Source organism: Molothrus aeneus, chromosome 17 (genome assembly GCF_037042795.1).
Source record: "Molothrus aeneus isolate 106 chromosome 17, BPBGC_Maene_1.0, whole genome shotgun sequence".
NCBI classification, from domain to species: domain Eukaryota; kingdom Metazoa; phylum Chordata; class Aves; order Passeriformes; family Icteridae; genus Molothrus; species Molothrus aeneus.
The window spans coordinates 7,018,141-7,037,959 of NC_089662.1; the positions used below are offsets into that span (position 1 = coordinate 7,018,141).

The 19,819-nt window shown below is 42.2% G+C and overlaps 1 protein-coding gene across 1 annotated transcript; it reads left to right on the forward strand.

The window, feature by feature from the left end:
* The first annotated feature begins 5,489 nt into the window (after window positions 1-5,489).
* Window positions 5,490-18,406, forward strand: LOC136564086 (protein-glutamine gamma-glutamyltransferase 6-like). Its single transcript, XM_066561856.1, has 13 exons — window positions 5,490-5,496; window positions 7,492-7,665; window positions 8,241-8,480; window positions 12,200-12,318; window positions 12,571-12,696; window positions 12,831-13,011; window positions 13,260-13,395; window positions 13,763-13,866; window positions 13,967-14,209; window positions 14,874-15,191; window positions 16,145-16,308; window positions 17,100-17,224; window positions 18,256-18,406. The coding sequence occupies exons 1-13, from the start codon at window positions 5,490-5,492 to the stop codon at window positions 18,404-18,406; spliced, it is 2,088 nt and encodes a 695-aa protein (XP_066417953.1).
* Window positions 18,407-19,819: the final 1,413 nt, after the last annotated feature.

The following is a 19,819-nucleotide window of genomic DNA, read 5'->3' on the forward strand; positions in this document are numbered from 1 at the left end:
TGGGAACACGGTGAACATTCTCATTATTAAAGTCAATGGACAAAGCAGTTACCAGTTGACGGCGGGTTCCCATCTGGGTTGCCCCGTGGGTTGGATCCTCTTCTTGTGGTCCGGAACATCCTGGGCTGGTGCGGGGTTGGGTCTGGGTGGCCTTTGATTTGTTGTCAGCGCCCGGGGCTCGACCGGGCGGCGCAAGAAGTTTCCCGAATGCTGCTGGTAGCGCTGCTGATTCTGGGGTCTTTGGTAATTGTTACGGTGGTATCGGGGGTGTGATCTCTCTGGGCAGTCCTTTATGTAATGTCCAAGATCCCCACAGTGATAGCATTTAGCTTGGTCTTTAGAAGCTATTACTGCATATGCACCAGAAACTCCTTCAGCAATACCTTTAGCAACTGCTTGGGCCACTGTATTTTCCGTGGACGTGTGACGTGTACAGCATTCCAGCATTTGCTCTATGGTGGGGTCTGTATCCATGGGTAGAGACCTCAAAATGGCTTTGCATTTTTCATTAGAGTTACACAAGGCAAGTTTACATAAGAGTTCCTTCTTTGCCTCTGTGCTCTCGATCTGTTTCTCCAAAGCATCTCTAAGTCTGTCCACAAATTTGATAAAACTTTCATCTGTCCCTTGTTTAATAGCAGAAAAATGCATTGTTGGCATTGACTCATCATGCACGAGAAGTAAAGAGGTTTTTGCTGCAAGAGCGATGTCCTGCAGTGCCTCTTTATTCAAGGTTTCCAATTGGTCTGCTGGTTTCTGTAAGTCACCTTCACCAGCTAGTTGGGCTACTGTAAAATTCGTCTTATTAGCATCCGCAGAATATGAATCTGATAACGTTTTTAAATGTCTTTTCCAATGCCTGTCCCATAACAAATATTCTGCTGGGGACAGGAGGCAGTGTGAAATATTTTTTACATCGTGGGGAAGTAAGACATGTGCTGAGAACATGGCTTCTAAGAAATTTCTAAAAATATGTGAGCTTCGTCCATGTTCTTTGGCTATATTTCTTAATTGCACTAGTTCCTTATTGGAGTTAGCTTTCCACGTCTTTATAGCGGACTCGCCACCATTCCGTCCTTGCTTATATTCTACTGGGAAAGCATTAATCTTCTGTGCCAGCTCCCAGTCTCCAGCCTTTGTCGCTTCTACTTTAATACGAGCCCATGGATCCGTGTGGATCGTATCAGAATCAGATTCACTGCAAGAGCTCTGGTCCTCTGAGGAGGACTGAGGGGGGGTTGCTATCCGTGACTTGCGCTTTTTTCGTTTAGAAGCGTTTTTCAAAGGTTTCAATGGCTGGGGGGGGAGACATGGCATGACCTGGCTGGGGGGAGGTGCCACTGGAGCTGGGATGGCAGCACAGCACGCACAGGACCGGGTGGGGGGGGTAGCACTTTGGGGGGTGTCTGGGACTGTGCTTGTGTGAGGTGTCCCTGCTGTGGCGGGCAGGGAGCAGAGGGAGGCGGTGGAGATGGACACGGGCTCGGGAGCGGCGGGGCTGTGGCTCGGGGAGCCCTTGGGAGGGGCCGGGCCGGTCGGAGCCGGGGCGGGGGGAGCGGGGGCGGCGGGCGCGGCGGCGGGAGGGACGGTGGGGGACATCAGCGCAGGGGTGGGGGGATACGCAGCAGCGGGGGGAAGAGCCGACGCAGGGGTGGAGGGGGCGGCAGAGGCAGGAAAAGGGACCCCCGGGACCGGAAGCAAGGAGGAAGCCGAGCCAGGGGTAGGGGGGATGTGTGGAGTTACAGATAAGAGAGGATTCGCGGAGTTGGGCAGCGCAGGTCCTGCAGGAGTGGAGGATGGTGGGGGGGGAACTGGGGTGGGCAGCGTAACCTCTGCTTTAGGAGTAACGGAGGCGAGAGGGACTTTAGGAACGAAGGGGTGGTGTGAGATATGCAAGTGACATTCCTCTGAGTCCTTATCGATCTTGTTACTATTTGAAGAGGAAGTATCTGTTAAGCCCTGCAAGATTTTTTCTCTGTTAAATCTTTCAACGGTTTTAGTTATTATATGGAATAAAGGCAAATAGTTAGTTGCAGAGAAATCCTGGTTTGTTTGGGAGATATATATTGTGTTCCCGATCATATCCCAAAACGAATTTTCAATGACTGCTTTCTTATCAGTATCAGGGTATTGCGAAATAATCCAAGTTACAAATTTTTTAAGATTAGTTTTTGAGAGCTTGCCTTTAGAAAAGGAGAAGTTGTTAGCAGATAAGATTTCTAAAATAGTTGAATATATCTCTCTCTCGGTTTTACTTAGTTTTAAAGTACTAAAAATTTTACCCATGTTAATGGTTAGCCCTTCCAGCAGAAAAAACATGAAAAAAAAAGAAAAAAAACCCGAAAAAAAAGTTTTAGAGCCCCAAAGTTATGCGCGCAATATTAGCTAATACTTACAATTCCTGGGGTCCAAGATCTGTGGAAGGGGTCTGCTGCGTCAGTTCTCCTCGGAACTTTCTGTCGTTCAGATGTAAGTTTTGAGTGTCGAACTGACCCTCCTGGGGAAAGGATTTTCTAAAACGAAAAGTCCCTTCACAGAAGGAGCGGCTTCCCAAACAGGCAATCACAGAAAACCCCAGGGGGGCTTCGTTGCTCAACCGACGGATATCGCCTCTGGGGGGGTCCGAATCCGAAGTAGTTGGGACGCCACTTTAATAAAGCCTCTTATTTGGCCTTATCATAATGCAGAGCACTAGGGCTCAGGAGCTCAGTCCCTGGGTAGGGACTGGGTGCCCGAAGCTAGCTCGCTCATGCCAAGGCCGCAGGGCTACCATCCAGCAAGCATGGTGATTATCAGCTCTATAGTGATTGCAAGCTCTCAGGATTTCAGCTCTGCTTGCTTGGTAGTGGTGCCCTGGGCTTGAGGCTGCAGCAGACGGAGAGAGAGGAGAAGGAGAAGGCGCAGGCTGTTCCACGGAGATGGCTTTACTTGGGGAGGTCTGTGAAGGGTCTCTGCTCTTCTTCTTTCTCCACTAATGGGGTACAGTATGCTTCTTTTATAGGGTTGGAAAGGATCCAAGCTTGACCAATGGGTAAGGGGTTAACATGACATTGCCTTATAGGGTTACAGAGGTAGGTTAAGGGGTGGAGGACAAGAAAACAGGAATTTTCTTTTGCTGTTTCAGCATTCCTATTGTTCATGTCCTCCATGGTGCTTTTCCTAAATCTATGGGGTTTACTACAGCAGGCCACAATTAGATCACCCAAATTATCTTTTCCAGGCTGAAGAAACCCAGTTCCCTCAGATTTCCTCACAGGAGAGGAGCTCCATCCCTCTGACCATCTTGGTGGCCTCCTCTGGGCTACAGTAAACCACAGCAGAAGTTCAAACTCAAGCACAGCCTCGAGTTTAGAATGCAGATATACACTAAATGACATATTTTTACATCTCTTGTGTGTGTGAAACACCCAGATTGTGCTAAAGTCAAGTGAATTGCACAAGCAGAAATGAGAGAAATTTTTAAATCTGACCTTCCCCAGCAACACTCCCTGCACATGAAGTTAATGAGTGTGAGTAAAAGACAACTTCAATACAGACTTATGGAGGACATTCTTCAATGGGGTATTTTTTTGTGGAATTTAAATTGCTTTCCTCTTTGTAGCAAAAAGTAGTAACAAGACAATTGTAAGGTGGATTTAGTTACTCTGAGGATATGAACAGTAGACAAAATTATAAAGGAGATAAATAAAATCTACAAGTTTTTCTCCGAAAGTTAGCAAACTGAACTGCAATTCCAAGACTCTGATACAAGGGGAAAAGAGGAACGAAGTATTTTGTACCATTTTGGATGGCGGGTGGGTGGAATTGAGCTAGGAAAAACACCTGTGACAACGTTCAGTCATTAGTCACTTAGGAACCATGACTGCTGCATTCCAAAGGGATTGCAACAGCAGCTGCTGCTGCTTTGCTGTGGTGAAGGTGAGACTGGCAGGTGCCAGTTTGGGATGTAGGCCAGGCTTGGAGAGGTTCTGGTGGCTCGGTGAGCACCACTGTGGGCGTGCCTCGCAGAGGCAAAGGAGGTGGTTACAGCCAAGACAGAAAAAGTGTTCTGAGACTTAATTACGTGTGTGTGAGCAGCAAGGAAGAAGAAAGGAAACAGTCAAATGCCAGTGGGAGCAATGTGTAACATATGAGGCAATCACTGTAAGTACCCAGCACCTGAACTTAAGAACTGGTCGATGCGGTTTGTCACTAGGGCCCTGTGTGAAGACCGGGCAACATCAGAGGCTTGTGGCTCTTATGGTTTCCAAGGAATATGAATTAAGGAAAAGAGAAAAAGACCAACTGAAGTAGCTCTGGACAGCAATCAAACCCCATTTGAGGTGATTCCCGGAAGAAGCTTTGACAGCCTGAACATCCTGGAAACTTCCAAGGGAAGGAGGAACCGCTGAATTTTAATGTAAGTGGAGATGTGCTGTGCCAGGTGTGCTGCTGCCCGGTGGGAAAGGCTTTGGGATAGGGCTGGCATGACTGTCAGATTAGTAAATATTCTTGGGCTTTGTAATAGGAAAGCAACACTTTTCAAAAAGGTACAAAGCCTGTCTTGTAAAATCAACCTTAGAAACAGCTGTAGGAGCTTAACTTTTGCTATTTCAGTTAGTTTTTCTTTCTCTGTAACTTAAAATTCAGACTAATTTATTTTTAAATAAATGACTGAGTGCTAAAACATGATCAGTGGGGCTGCAGAATCTTAAGCAAGCAATCCTCTTCAAAACTACATAATTTTATTACTTGTACTATTTTACAAAGTGATGGTACAACATCAAAAATAAATGTATTCATAAACCCAAAAAGTCATGGTTGTTAAAATAGACAGGCTTAAAGTTTTTGCTGACAAAAAGTACTCAAGGTTATTAGTATGTGAGTTCTTTTTGAAATAAAACTTTTGGGAAATACTAATATATGGAGCTAACTTAACAGGTAAACAGATATTGTTTCTAGTGGGAGCTTATAATTTTATTTGTCAGAGGGCATTAGAAATAATATTAGACCAAAAAAAAACCCTCTGAAACCAATCCACAGCTATTGGATAAACCCAGAAGTGACATTAACCAAATTGGAAGTTAAGTCATCAGGAAATGCTCCTTTTTCCTTCAGACAGCTTTTACGTCCCACCACGCTCCCCGTTTCCTCATCCTTAAAGATAACTTATTCATGGCACACCTATTATCTTTGTAGGAAGTTCTTCTTCTCTTGGGATTCAAGAGCATGCATTTCCTCTGAGTAAATAATTTTGGTATCTCCTCCCATAATTACACCCACGTTGAGTAGGAACTCTGGCATTAGGCAGACACATATTATAGGAACCAGTTAATTCGTTTGACAACTTTACAGGTATTAATAACAACTGCTAAGTACCTCTCCCTTCTCTCAAATTTCAGCTGACAGCCCGAAAAGATTGCTGGGTTTTTCCTTTTTATGATTGATGTGACTTGGACATCCTTGAAGAGCAAAGTAGAAGTTGCATGCAATTCTAATAAGCTGAGGGAATGGCAGGTGAGTTCTGCAAGTCATTTGCTTCCCTTCAGCAGATATTTACTCAGGGCTGTTTCCTCAGGATTCATGCCCTGTAGGTATCTGCTCAGATTTCTTATCTGAAGGTAATTTTATATTGTAATTTGTTCTTGCACTTCATTTTCAAAGTTTTAATGTTGTTGTTATTATTAAGACTTGTTTGTGAATAATTTTTGAGTTAAACAGAGGATATTGGGACATGGAGGAGAAAAGAAATTTTCATTACTTGAAAAGGTTATCATTTTTTAAATGCTTTGTCAGAGATGTGTTATGCTTGGTATTAACAAAATTTGTGTAATCCATTCTAATGAAGCTGTGAGCATGGAACCTATAGATGGGAATTCAAAAATACATTAAAATCCTACCAAAGGAAAATAGCAATTGAGAGCATCTCTGCTTTTTCAAGTTTAAAATGAAGATGATTATTGAGCTGGGGAATTGGATAGGAGGGTTCTTTCTCATTTCATGCTGAAAAAACCATTTACAAATCAGCTTTGCAGGGCAAGCAGCAGGTAACTGAAGTTTGCTGTTGTCCCATACATTCATGCTAAAAATTCTCCTTTTCAGCCCATCAATACTTTCTCACATTACCTCTTTATGGTCCTAAACTACAAAAAAAAATCTTCCTTAAATTTAATTATAACACTTTTTGCAAAATTAGTTTTACTCTTACTTCTTCTTCAAGGATTAGATGTAAATTCTGGTTTTATATGCAGATATATTGTTTCAGATCTGACTTAGTATTTCACTGATAAACTCTGTGGTATAGACCTAGAAGCTTGTTTGAAGATCCCTACAATAATATTGCATAGGCATTAATCCATCCTTTCCATCCTATTCTTTTTGTTGTTATTATTGTTTTCCTTTGATTTCCCTTTAAAATGGTGGTGGTCATGTGTCCCCATCCTGTCCCCATTCCCCCCACCCTCAGCCTCATTGCACTTATGACATTTTAATAAAAATGACTTGGAAGAGCCTTCACCAAGGTACTTGCCCTGAGCATTTGTCAAAACTTGGAACACAATGCTCCAGGTGTATTTTGTAGAGTCTCCCAGGGCAGATATAAACACAGAAGGTGCTTCTCAGCATTCCCAAAGACAGCATAACTGCTCAGGTTTGAGCCTGGCAAGAAAACAGGGAAGGGAAAACAATCTTGCAAGGAATATCATATTCATATTTGCTCGCCAACAAGGCAGTTTAGCATTTGAGGTGTCAGGAACCACTTTATGGGTTTTAAATCACAGACCATAATAACAGCATGTGGGCAGGAGGACACAATATCAGAGAACTTCAAGCACACTGCAAGAATTCTTCTATAATATGAAATTACTGCCTACTAGAACAGGAACTCCAGTGGTCCAGCTGGAGTTTGAGCAGAGCTAAATTCAGACAGATGGAATTATTTGTCAAAAGCTTCAGCATGTCCTCAAATACCTCTTGTTCATCCATATAAGACAGATGATCTCTCACTATGCATTTTTCCTTGCATCTAAGCCAAATGGCATCAGGATCTAAGCAGGAAAAGATGTCCTAATTGCCATTCCTGTGACCCTAAAAATATGTATGTTGAAAACATAGAGGGTCTACAGGACACTTTCTTTGGTGCTGATTATGAAATGACACCAATCTGCTCCTGTAAATTTCTTTTTAAGTCCAGTGGTAAAAGAGCATCCAACCCTGTATAGGAAGTACATAAGTGCTCTGTATGAGGGCTCTTTAACAAAACCCAAGGAAATAGTTCCATTATTGACCAATAGACTTAATTTAATGGGGCATCGGCTTTTTAGTTGTACTTCCTCCCACAAAAGGTAATTGCTCTTAGTAACCTCACCCTGCCACTAAACAGCAAATGACCTCATGCCAGTTGCTTCTTCGTGACTTTTCTTGTGTTTTATAGACCTGACTTGCTTCTTCATGACTTTTCTTGTGTTTTACAGACCTGACTTGCTTCTTCATGACTTTTCTTGTGTTTTACAGACCTGACCCCAACACACATCAGCTGGCAGCCATCAGTGAATGCAGCCAACCACCACACTGACAGATATGCCAACACTGAGCTGACCGTGAGGCGAGGACAGCCCTTCAATATCACCCTGTACTTCAACAGGCCAAGGCAGAATGGGGAGAGCCTGGGCTTTGTCACTGAAATAGGTAACACTCCCATAGCTGATCCATGTTCTCAGAGAGCTGTGATCTTTACTCCTTGTAGTTCTGTCCTTATTTTATTTAGACATACGATTTTTCTGCCTGTATTTTTAGTGCTTCCTGGACCCCAATGTGCTCAATTTCAAGTGTGAGGTTAATGTTTGTCACAGACATATTTTATGAAAAATCCTTTTGTTAGTATATTTTCTCCTGAGAAGCTGGGAAGCTTCAGCTTCTTCATGTTTTGCTGCTTTGGAATTGTTTACCCAACAAGTGAAATTGTTTTTACTTGATGACCAATGACAGCCACCTGTGTTGAGGCTGTGAGCAGTCACAAGATTTTACTATTATTCCATTCTTTGCTAGCCTACTGATGAAATCCTTTCTTCTATTCTTTTAGTATAGTTTTAATATAAATTTTTCTTTTAATATAATATATATCATAAAATAATAAATCAGCCTTCTGAAACATGGAGTCAAGATTCTCATCTCTTCCCTCATCCCGGCACCCCTGCGAACACCACCACAAATGTTGAAACCACGCTCTGGGATGCAAACCAGTGACTCCTTCTCTCTGGCAGGGCCGTCCCCCTCGGAGTCCCATCGCACCAGGGCAGCATTCAGCCTCTCTGAGGCGGGGGCCAGTGGCTGGAGCGCTGCCCAGGGACCCAGTGACTCTGCAGCCATGAACTTCACCATTTCCAGCCCGGCCAACGCCGTCATCGGGCGCTACAACCTCACCCTCCGCGTCACCGCAGGCAACAAGATCTTCTCCAGATACCTGGGCCAGTTTGTGCTACTCTTCAACCCCTGGTGCCCAGGTAGGTGCCAATGCCTTCCCTCTTGGACAGAGCTGGCTGTGTTGCTTTCCTGCCTGCACAGAGCTGCTCCCTCAGGCTGTCTCTCTTTGGGTCACCAGAGGCTGCAATCGCAGCTCTGTGCTCAGAGGTCTGGTTTCACTGCATTAAAAATCTGCTGCCACCCCCTTGGTACCCTAACACAATGTGCTATATGGAGTTGTATCACAGGCTCTTCAGAACTGAGCAGATCACTTTTTCTGGAGACAAGGCCTTCTCTGGGCAAATTCTTCCAGTGCATCACTGCCCTCTGGTAAAGAATTTCTTCCTAACAGCTAATCTGAATTTCTCCCTTTTTCGGTTATAACAGCTCCCCCTTGTCCTATCACTCTCAGTCCATGTAAAGCATTGCTCTCCCTCCTTTTTATAAGCCCTTAAGGCACTGGAAGGCCACAATGAGCTCTTCCTGGAGCCTTCCCTTCCCCAGGATGAACACCCCCAGCTCTCCCAGCCCCGCTCCAGAGCAGAGGGCTCCAGACCTCAGAGCAGCTCTGTGGCCTCCTCTGGAGGCTCTAACAGCTCCACATCTCCCCTGTGCTGAGAAGCCCAGAACTGGATGCAGTGTTCCAGGTGGTGTCTCACAAAGGCAGAGTCAAGGGGGAGAATCCGCTCCCTCAGCCTGCTGCCCACCCCTGTTGGTGCAGCCCAGGATGTGGTTGGCATTGTGGGTGACAAGCACACACTGCTGCCTCCTGTCCAATTCCCATGCTCTTCTTTTGGGTTGAAAATGGACATCTCTTGTTTCTCCAGCTTTTCTTTTCTGCATTTCTCCTGCAACATGCTGAGGCTGCAAATTTCTCACCTCATATTTTGCAACTATGCAATACTCTAGAAACCTGGATTAGCCTGAAAATGTGACAACCTGGTGCTAAGAGAACTCCTAGCCCTCCCAGTGAGTAAACAGCTCATAAGAGAAAAGTAGCCACAATCATCCACTATTTTTTTCCATGACCATATGTTAGTCAAGAGCCACTAAGAAATGCGTCAATAGCCAAGATGAAAAAAGCTGCTAATTAGCTCAGCAAGTCCTGGAAGACAGAAATAATTACACAAATATGTTCAGGAAACTCAGACCATCTCTGCACAGTCCTGAGGGGAAAAAACCTCCCCAGAAACCTCTGAAAAATAATTTGTGTGTGAGTTGTAATTAATGGAAACCACACTGCAGGGACAGCAATATGTGACAGCTCCTGAGCTGGAACACCAGCGTGGCTGTGGTGCACAAGAGACCAAAATCTTCTCAGATGAAAACAGACAAATTAAGCTGTGCCCATTGCAATTTTAAACTAATGATTTTGTGGAAGAGTCCTCCAGATTTACCAGATGATGCATGGGCTACTGACAGATAAAAGGGAGTATCCTTAATGCTGAATGAAGGATGCTGCTGAATAAGTTCTGCAGAGTGTGATAGCTCCCTGATCCTGAAAAACAGGAACAGGTTCAGTTTGAGGGTATGTTACCACTATTGTAAGTGCCATAGCAGAAGGGAAATGGGAAATTTATTTTCTTGGCAAAGGATAAATGGCAAATCTGGTCTCTAGATAATGTTCCAGGTGGGAGATTAGTCCTTAAGCTGAGGAATACAGAAATTAATTCATTAACTGTAATATCAATAAAAAACTACTTATAAGAAAACAGTCAGGACTAGAGATGAAAGAAAAAATATTGGATTGGAGCAAAGCTACTAGAGAATGGATCCTTAAGTGTCATCTGAAAAAACACACAGATGAAATAATTCATCACTGACTTTGGCACAGTGACATTAAAGAGCATTGCCCATGACCAGATGGGCTGGGGCAACACACAGAAATAACTGGCTGACCTTAGAGAGTGGAGAAGGTGAGAAGAAATAAGATATTATAATAGGAAATAAAAGACCACACCTCTAGGGAGAAATAACAATGATTTCAGTGACAGACTTATCACCTGGAAATCATGAAGAATGTGAAAGCCCTTGTTAATCAAAGAACAAAAAGTGAACACAGTGAACACATTTCAACAAAGTGAAATGGCCCTGAAAAAGGAAATGCAATCTTAAGCTGTATAAGAGAAAATAGTTGTACAGATTTAAATGTTAATGGCATTGGATGAGATGACAAGAATTAAACCATGTTCAGTGAAGGGTTACTAGGATAAATTAATACATGAAAAATCTTCTGGACAAAAAAAAATCTAGTTTAGTAAGCTATAAAGGTTTATTGAGAGCACATAAACTTTAGGAAAAAAAATGTTCTTCAAGTGATTATACAAGGACATTTAGATTGCTCAGAATAATTAAATCACAGAGGTAGAAGGATCTTAGAAAGTCATCTAGTCCCCCACCAGGTCTCTAAGAGAGGCTCAGTTCAGCACTTAGGTCATTCCTGAGAGGTCTTGAATTCCTTCTCAATGACCAGACATTAGGGAACCTCCAGCACCTCCCCTGGCAATTCCCTCCAATAAAGCACAAGCCTTTCTATTAGATCTTTATCCTATTAACTAACCAAATCTTTCTTGCTTTGACTTCAGTATATAATTTCTCATCCTACGTATGATAGACACCAAGAATAGATTTTATTTCCCCCTGCCCCATCCTCTTCACAAGAATTTCTGGAATTAATTACAATGTTTGCCCCATTCCTTGCCCCCATTTATATCCTACCTTAAATAATTCTGAGTTAATTCATACTTCAGATTTTCAGGAATGCTGAGCATTCTTAGTGCTCCTCCCACTTTTTCCAACTGGTCCACACCTGGAAGTGCAGCACCTGAAACTGCACACAGGTCTCCATGTCCATGCTACCCCAAAACTTCAGGAATCAACAGTGATGATATAACTTTTAAAAAGTGTGGACAACAACCACAAAAATAGATTTCTATCACATGATACAATTTTTAAAATAAACTGCAATTTTTTTATTTGCAGGAAGGGAAGGATGGGAGTTCCTATAGGAAGGTAAAGAAGTTGATTCAATAAAATAGAAAAGCTGATCTCTTTGTATGTATTTCCTGCAATCCTGAACCTTTCAGAAAATATCTTTAGACATTATGGAATTAAAAGCAGAGCTAAGCAGATATTGCTACCTAAAGAGTAACCAAAACAAACTAAACCTCTGTGGGAACCAATGCTGTCATAGCAGCTAAATACTGTGCCATAAACTTGGAAAAACAATGAGGAACAATGAAGTCAAAATGAATGGCTGAGCAGGTTATCCTAACAACATTCATGACAGGACTTTGGATCAGGCAAGCAAAGGTCTTCATTTAAGAATCTTAAAACAAGAAAAATGCGTCTGGAAAAAAGAGAAAAATATCATTTGTGTGGTTCTTTTCAAATCTTTTTCAATCTGTTCCATTTCTAACTACCTTCAGAAGACAGAAAAATGTGGTGAGCTAGCATGGACTTTTGTCTATCTTCCTCACAAAAACACAATGTGCAGACAGGGGACATTTAGGTAATATACAAGGCTACACTAAAAGTAAGGGAAAAAAGTTAAGTAATATAATATGGATCCTTCTTTCACCTCCCACACCTTCCCTGACCATATATAATAACAGACATTACCACTGAATTGCACCTCTTTATGGAGCTGTAACAATTCTATTTTGCAAATAGAGGTTTTCTCCCTGCTAAATCAGGACAGAAATGTTTCTGAAAGGTTGCTGGTATTCTCAGCTTTAAGCCTGCCCAACTTGGTTTTCAGGTGATGATGTCTACATGTCCAATGAAAACGAGAGACAAGAATATGTTCTAAATGAAAATGGAATAATCTTTGTGGGCAATGCAAGGTACATTGAAGCAAGAGGGTGGTATTATGGACAGGTAAGTCACAAGGAATTTGTTTGAACTCTCATTCTGTCTCCAACAGCATTTATCTTATCATTATTTGCTGTTTATATAATAATAACTGCACCAACTGGGTAGCCTTACTTGTGGTTTGCTCACAGTGTGCCACACTGTCCCTATCACCTTTGGGCTGGGATATCTCAGAAGGGAGGAACTGCAATAAAATCTCCTTTCATTCTGCTTGTGAAACCTTCCATTTTCTTAAAAATGCATCTTATCTGATCACAGTTTCAAGACCTCCTAAACATCTGTCTCACCATGCTTGATCTGAGCCTGTACTACCGTCAGGACCCAGCCATGGATGTGTCCCGAAGAGGAGATCCCAAATACTTGGGCAGAGTCATCAGTTCCATGGTAAGGAATGGAAAATTAACCCCAACCCCACAGGAGTGAGCAGAAAGCACCACTGAGGCTCAGCCATGCGCAGTAAATGAGCTAGATACAGTGCAGTGCAGACAATTCACTTTGTGCATTCTGCCCACTGTTAGATCAATGGAAATGATAATGACAATGGAGTTCTCCTGGGGAAGTGGCAAGGGAGTTTCCACTCGCATGAGAACCCGTCCAGGTGGGATGGCAGCGTGGTGATCCTCAAGAAATGGCGCCAGGACAATTACAGACCTGTGCAGTACGGCCAGTGCTGGGTCTTTGCAGGTGTCATGTGCACAGGTAAGCTGTCAGGATAGAGGGCTGGCCTGAAATGTTGGGACCTCTGGTTTTATCAAAACTACAAAGCAATAATTTCTACAAAAGGAGCAACACTGTGAAGACCATGAATGCTGAAGAATCACAAATGATTTAGATACTTCGTTTCTCAGATATTTGTAATCATTGAAGTTTGTAATTTGTAATCACAAAGCTGTGTGGGTTCTGTTGCATTTCTTGCTCGTTTGTTTTTTTTATAAAATGTATTTCAGTTTTGAGGTGCTTGGGGATTCCAACTCGCTTGGTTTCAAATTTTAACTCTGCCCATGACGTGGATAGAAACCTGAGTATCGATAAGTACTATGACAGCTCTGGAAGGAATCTTAATATCAGCAAGGATTCCACATGGTAAATATAATTTCTTCCATCTCATCAACAACAATAGAGAGAATCTAGGAAAACTAAAAACACTAGTAGTACAAAAGCAACTGAGTGAGCAAAATGTAATATAACCATCTACATTAATACTGCAGACATCCATTTGGAAAACAAACAAACAACAGACTTTATTATTTTCTCCCTCCCTGCCCTGAGGTCTATACCTCAAAAGCAGGCAGTAAATCTGTCCTTTGAAAGAGGTACTGTAACTTGACACTTTGTGCCTCAGTTCAGAGTTTAGAATTTTTTAAAAAGAATTCACTACTCATCTCCAATTGGAAGTTTGCATGACTACTCTATATTACTGTTCTTTTTAGACATTGTTCTTTGTCTCCAGGGATTATCATGTCTGGAATGAAAGCTGGTTCATTCGCCCAGACCTGGGAAGGGCATACAATGGGTGGCAGGTTTTAGACGCAACTCCACAAGAACAAAGCAGAGGTAACAGCCTAAGCTCCCAACCTGACTTAAGAGTCCTTCTCCAAACTGAGCACAACTAATAGAGTTTAACCTAATTTTTTTTTTTTTTTTTACATTTTAGGAATTTTTCAGTGTGGCCCCGCATCTGTGTTAGCCATCAAAGAGGGTGAAGTCAACCTGGATTACGACACCTTGTTTGTGTACTCAGAGGTGAACGCCGACTGCAACAGATGGATTGTGTACAATGATGGAAGCAAGAAAAGAGTTTATTGTGATACTGAAATCATTGGCAGGTCCATCAGCACCAAAGCTGTGGGCAGCAATGGCCGTGTGGATGTCACTGCTAACTACAAATATCCAGAAGGTAGAGGAATTAGCACAAATTATCTCCTTTTATTGCCTTCTGAATCCTTGGTGCTGGGAAGCTGCCATAGATAAATAACCTGCTTGCTTTAAACATCTCTCCCCTGCCATCAGAAAATATTTCTGCCAGTGTGCTCAGATTACTTTCTTAATACAATGGGTGTTATATTTCTGGGTTTGTGCATTCAGTAGCTTCCTTATTATGGGACAATACAAAATATACTTAAGTCCCTGCCACAGAAGTGAAAAATTTAGTGCATACACAAAACAGGGCTATAAAATACCTTTTACTACCCAAGGCAAACAAACCCTCAGGGTTTCACTCCTCAGCGTTTTAATGCAACCATATTAATACAGAGGCTGGCTGCCGTCAGATCAGCAGAGTATCCCTTACCACATTACTGCATGTTCTGACCAGAGAAAAAAAAATCTCACTTCTAAATAAATACAAATGCATCATATTTCATTTTAGTGATTTATTCACCTTGTCATGGTATATCCCCTGTGAAAAACCTGAATGGAGGCTTAATGAAGATACAGGGAGCTTCTAGGTATTGCATATTTCTGAGTGATGCTGATACCCTGTATTGGTCTGAAAACCTTTACAGAGAGGAAGTGCATTTGCAACAAAAGTAGAATTTTACTTTGCTCTCTGCTTCCACCAGGTTCTTCTGAGGAAAGACGAGTCTATCGAAAGGCCTTGAGTAAGATATTGGGAATAAGTGTCACAGAAGGACACACAGACTCTCCGGGGGGAAGATCTTCAGAGACAATGAGAAACCCTGGCATTGCTGGGAAATTCAAGCTGGCTGAACCTCCAGTTTTTGGCAAGGACATTAACCTGGTCCTGGTCCTCAACAACCTCTCCTCCGACCGCAAGAGCATCAGGGTGGACATGAGCGCCTCCACCATCCTGTACACAAGGAGAGCAGTGGCAGAGATCCTGAAGGCAGCCACTGCTGTGGAGCTTGGTCCTAAACAAGGTAACTTTTCATGTCCCTAAAGAGCCAGTATCGCTCTGCTTCCAGCCACAGGAAGGCAACTAGAAGGAAGAAGCATCCTTACCATACCAGTATCAGCTTTTAGTGCAGCTACTCATTGTTTATGAGTACTTTTTACATTATTTTTTTTCCTCTGAAAATTTTCACTACTTCAAGCATTAAGTGGATGTCTCGTGAAATGTTACATAGGAGGCTACACTTATGTTATAGCTCCAGAAGCAGCACTATGTGTGTGTGTCATGGTTTCTGTATGTATATATACGTGCATGTGTGTGTGTGCTGATTATTACATAGGAATACATCTTACTCTTAACCAGTAAAAAAAGCCTGATGTGTGCCTTCTGGCACCCAACAGGCAACACATGAAAAGAGATCAACTAGGAAAGAGATTAAAAGTTACAGTGAAACTCTGTCTCTCCTTTGAAGAGTAAAGACTATTGGAATTATTATAGAGATCTTTTTCATCCCCAGGAGCTACAAAGATAAACATTTTTCCCATACACAGCAGAAAAGTTGTAGGACTACAGTGAGCAGCTGACCAGGTCACTTGAAAAGGATCTCTGTGAAACTTGACCCAAACTTTCTTCTTGACTGAGGTAAAATAAAAAGGATTTAAGGAGGGAATAGATTAAAATAGTTATACCTCTAATCATAAGCAATACAAAGGGTCAGGAATCCAGTGAAATGCAGATAAGAAGACTCCCTCAGTTTCAGGCCAATATCCTCTATTCAAAAGTGTAAGGGTCAAATGAGTTAAAGTAGGCAAGGATCACCAGAAGAGGGAAATACACAATCAGTCTCACAAGAAGGAAATATAAACAAACTCCACTGCCATATTTTTTCTCTTCAGTAATTAAGAAAACCCCTCACTATCTCTTTTCTCTTTAGCTTGCTTTGAAAATGTAATGGTTCCTAAATATATGTCTGAATTCTAGGGAAGCATATCCGGGTAAAGATCCCTTATACTCATTATGGAAAATATCTGACCACTGACAAAAGGATCCAAGTGACTGCTTTGTGTGAAGTCCTGCGCTCGCAAGGGCTGAAGCTGCTAGTGGAGAAGACAATCATTTTGGAGGACACAAACATCATCATTAAGGTGAACAATTTTCTCCCTGATGTTCTGAACAGATGCTAAAAGGTCTTTCTGGAGCTCAGATCTTAAGATGAGAATCTGGGGATAAATGTATTGCATTTAGGCTGCCATTTCAAATGTTGTTCCAAAATTCTGCCTGCTTGAATTGAGAATGCAAGGATGTGAGAGGCCAGTTCTGAACCTTGGCCAGAATCTGCCTTGTTTTTCAGAACAGTTCTGTTACCTTCTTTTTTCCCAGTCACAAGCCACTGCCTTATGTTCCACAGTCCTTGTCTTCATTCCATGTATTGGCAAGTGCTTGTATTGTCCTTGAAGAACATTGCCAAAATTCAGATTTAAACCCTAAGTTCTAACCAGTGCTAGAGCCAGTTCATTTTGTTTTAGCACTTTAATCCTAATCAATTATGAGCCAAAAAAGAAAAAAAGCCATTCAGCAACCAAAATATCAGACAGGTTTCATGGGACACGTCTGTGTAGAGCCAGGGCTCTATTTCACTGAAATGATGAACAAAATATTGCAGACAGCTGGACAGCCCTGTTGAGCTGAGCCACATCCAGCTTCAAACGTGAGGAAAGATAATGTTTGTCACATCCAGCTTCAAACATGAGGAAAGATAATGTTTGTCACATCCAGCTTCAAACGTGAGGAAAGATAATGTTTGTCACATCCAGCTTCAAACGTGAGGAAAGATAATGTTTGTCACCTAAGTGCCACTTGCAGCTCCCCTGAACCCTGACTCCAGGCAGCAGAAACATAACCCAGGGAGTGACCAGAAAGGTGTTCTGTGCTTCAGGTGCCCCGCAGGGTTGTGGTGAACAGAGCTGTGTCCCTGGAGATCTCCTACGCCAACCCCCTCCCGGAGCCCGTCAGCCGCTGCGTGCTGCTCGTCACCCTGATGAACCAGCAGGTCAAGATCAAGTAAGTGCAACCTGCAGCAATCCCTCACTGCCCCCAGCATCACCCACAGCACATCTGACTTCTCAAACAGAAGGGAAAAAAACACACTTGATTTGTCTTTTTTATATTTTCTATTTCTGAAAACAAAAGTGACACCATATAATTTCTTGATCATGTGATGTTTTTCCCACATAGAGCTTCCTTAACAACTCAAACCTGCTAACATTATTTTTTCCTGGAAAAGCAAATGCACATGTCAAATTCTTTTGTCTCTCTGCAGCTTATTCTACAGTTTGGCATTCTGTTTTTATTTTCATATACAATACCCTGATACTACAAAGATAATTAGGCTAAAGCAAACAAGTCAGATGCTCCCCTTGGTACAGCCCAAACAAAAAGTAGCTCTGGTCTCCTTTAAAGCAAGAAAAAACTTGCCTTTTCAAAACATAAAAGCAATTGGTGCTTGTTTTTTATTTTCTTTTCCTCTGGACTCTGCTGCTTTATGGATCAGCTCAGTGTTGAGTAATAGTTTGTATTTCTCAAAGCTTCTTCTATTGTAAAACAGCCTGACTTGCTTTGGCTGTGGAACTATTTGGACTTAATAATCCATTAAAAAAAGGAAAACATTGTTCCAGTAAAAGACTAAGCCAATTTAGGCCAAAAGGAGATACAAACCAAAGCACAGTGGCCATTAGAAAAATCATTATTGCCAAAATGGATATGAACCAAGCAGGCATTGAACAGAGCACTGACCTTTGACATCAAAGTTTTTCTATTCTGAGTTTGTGCTGACTATCCAAATTTGCATCCAGCCCTAAGATGAAGCTGTGACATTGCACCTCTCTCTTCCATAATTCCATTTGATAGTAAGATAGTACCATCCTTTCTCATTTCTTAGTCTACACAAAGCCTCAAACCCTAAGTAATTCTCAAAATCCAAGGCTGATTGCAGAACTGCAGTTCTGTTTCTTGGAAATCTCATAAAAGACAATGCAAGCCTGAACTAATTTCTTTTTTCTTTTTCTGTTCTTTTTTTGTTTTGTTTTTTTCAGTTTGGCACGACTGGCACCGAGGGAGAGATCAAAAATTTATTTTGAGTTCACACCTCGGAGGGCTGGGCCCTTACAGCTGCAAGTAGACTTCTCTTGTGACAAATTTTCACACGTTAAGGGATTTGTAACAATTGCAGTAGCCCCTGCATAATGTGATGGAATCAACCTTCCATTTCAGCATTAACACAGCAAGACACTCTCCTCCGTATAGGTACAGTGGTGACAGAAAAGAACTTTGCACAAAAATTGATGACCTCTTACATTGCAATAGAATCAAGTCTGCTTTCATGGTGCTTAACTATTTAGTCTCCAATTGTATTTCTCTTCCCTCCCACCCCTTGAAAAAAGAAAAAAATTCAGCCCCTTCTTTATAGAAATAGTTTCACTATTTTCAAATCTCATTCTGTTAAGCTCCCAGTTTTGACTCTTCCCTCAAATAATTAATACAATCTCTTTTTGACTACATTCTAATTGTCAGCAATAAATAAAAATCATTCTCAACTGTATTGTTTTGTAATGATTTATACATTCTATGGGGGCATTAAAAGAAATCACAAGACTGAGGAAAAGGAATTTTTTTTTCATTTCACAAGCCACTAACCTAGAATAATGGAACATTTTCTCCATTGTTCACCTAATATCTAACATGTATTTTTGACACCTATAGCTCCATGAATGGGGAGGAAAAAAGCCTGGGAAGGATGGGAAAAGTGATGCTTGGCAGTATTTGTGTAGCCTGTGGGCACGGGCCCGTCACAGAGTGGAGAACTCATGTACATATTCATATTCATATACAGTAACTCAATTCTTATGCAGCCTGACAGAGTCCCAGGCTCCACAGAGCACGGGGAGGGTTTGCAATAGTGTGGCAGCCCAGCAGAACCAGGTGAATAACCCCTCCTGCCCACCAGTGTAAGGTCACTGAGGACAAGGAACACATCTGGCTTCAAACCTTCCCTGACCCCACACTTGCCAGTGTCTGCAGACAGAAGCCTCTTTTGTGGGCCCCCAATCCCAGCATCTCCAGGTACCAGGTCTGCCCTGAAAGCCCCCCTTAAGTGGCTGTAAGGATTCCCTGCTCCTGCAGCCTCTCCAGGTAATGACTGAGCAGGTTCAGGAGCTGCCAGGTCACCCTGAGAGCAGGATGTGAGGCAATGGTGGTGTGCAAACAGCTCTGCCAAGCCTGAAGAGTTATATTTGCTGTGTGACTTACAAAAAGTTTAAATCAGAATTAATAAACTGGAAGAGAGCTGTTGGGAGTTATGGGCATGGGCATTTTTGTCTGACAGTTCAGAGTTTGAGGTTTCAGAGTCTGAAGGATCCAGATACAATCACAGATTTTTACAGAAAAAAACCAAAACACACAAGAAACCATAAAAAAAACCCCTTAGATTTCCTTTCTTAAAAATGTGTTTTAACTGCAGGCAATTACTTCACCATTTTTGGTTCCTGGCAATTTGATATGAAAGTGGAAACAAAAGAGAAAGCAGAACTGAAGAAAAGACACAAGGCAGGATGCAGAGGTGAGGAAAACAAGAGCTCACCCCTGCTCCTGACACCCCTT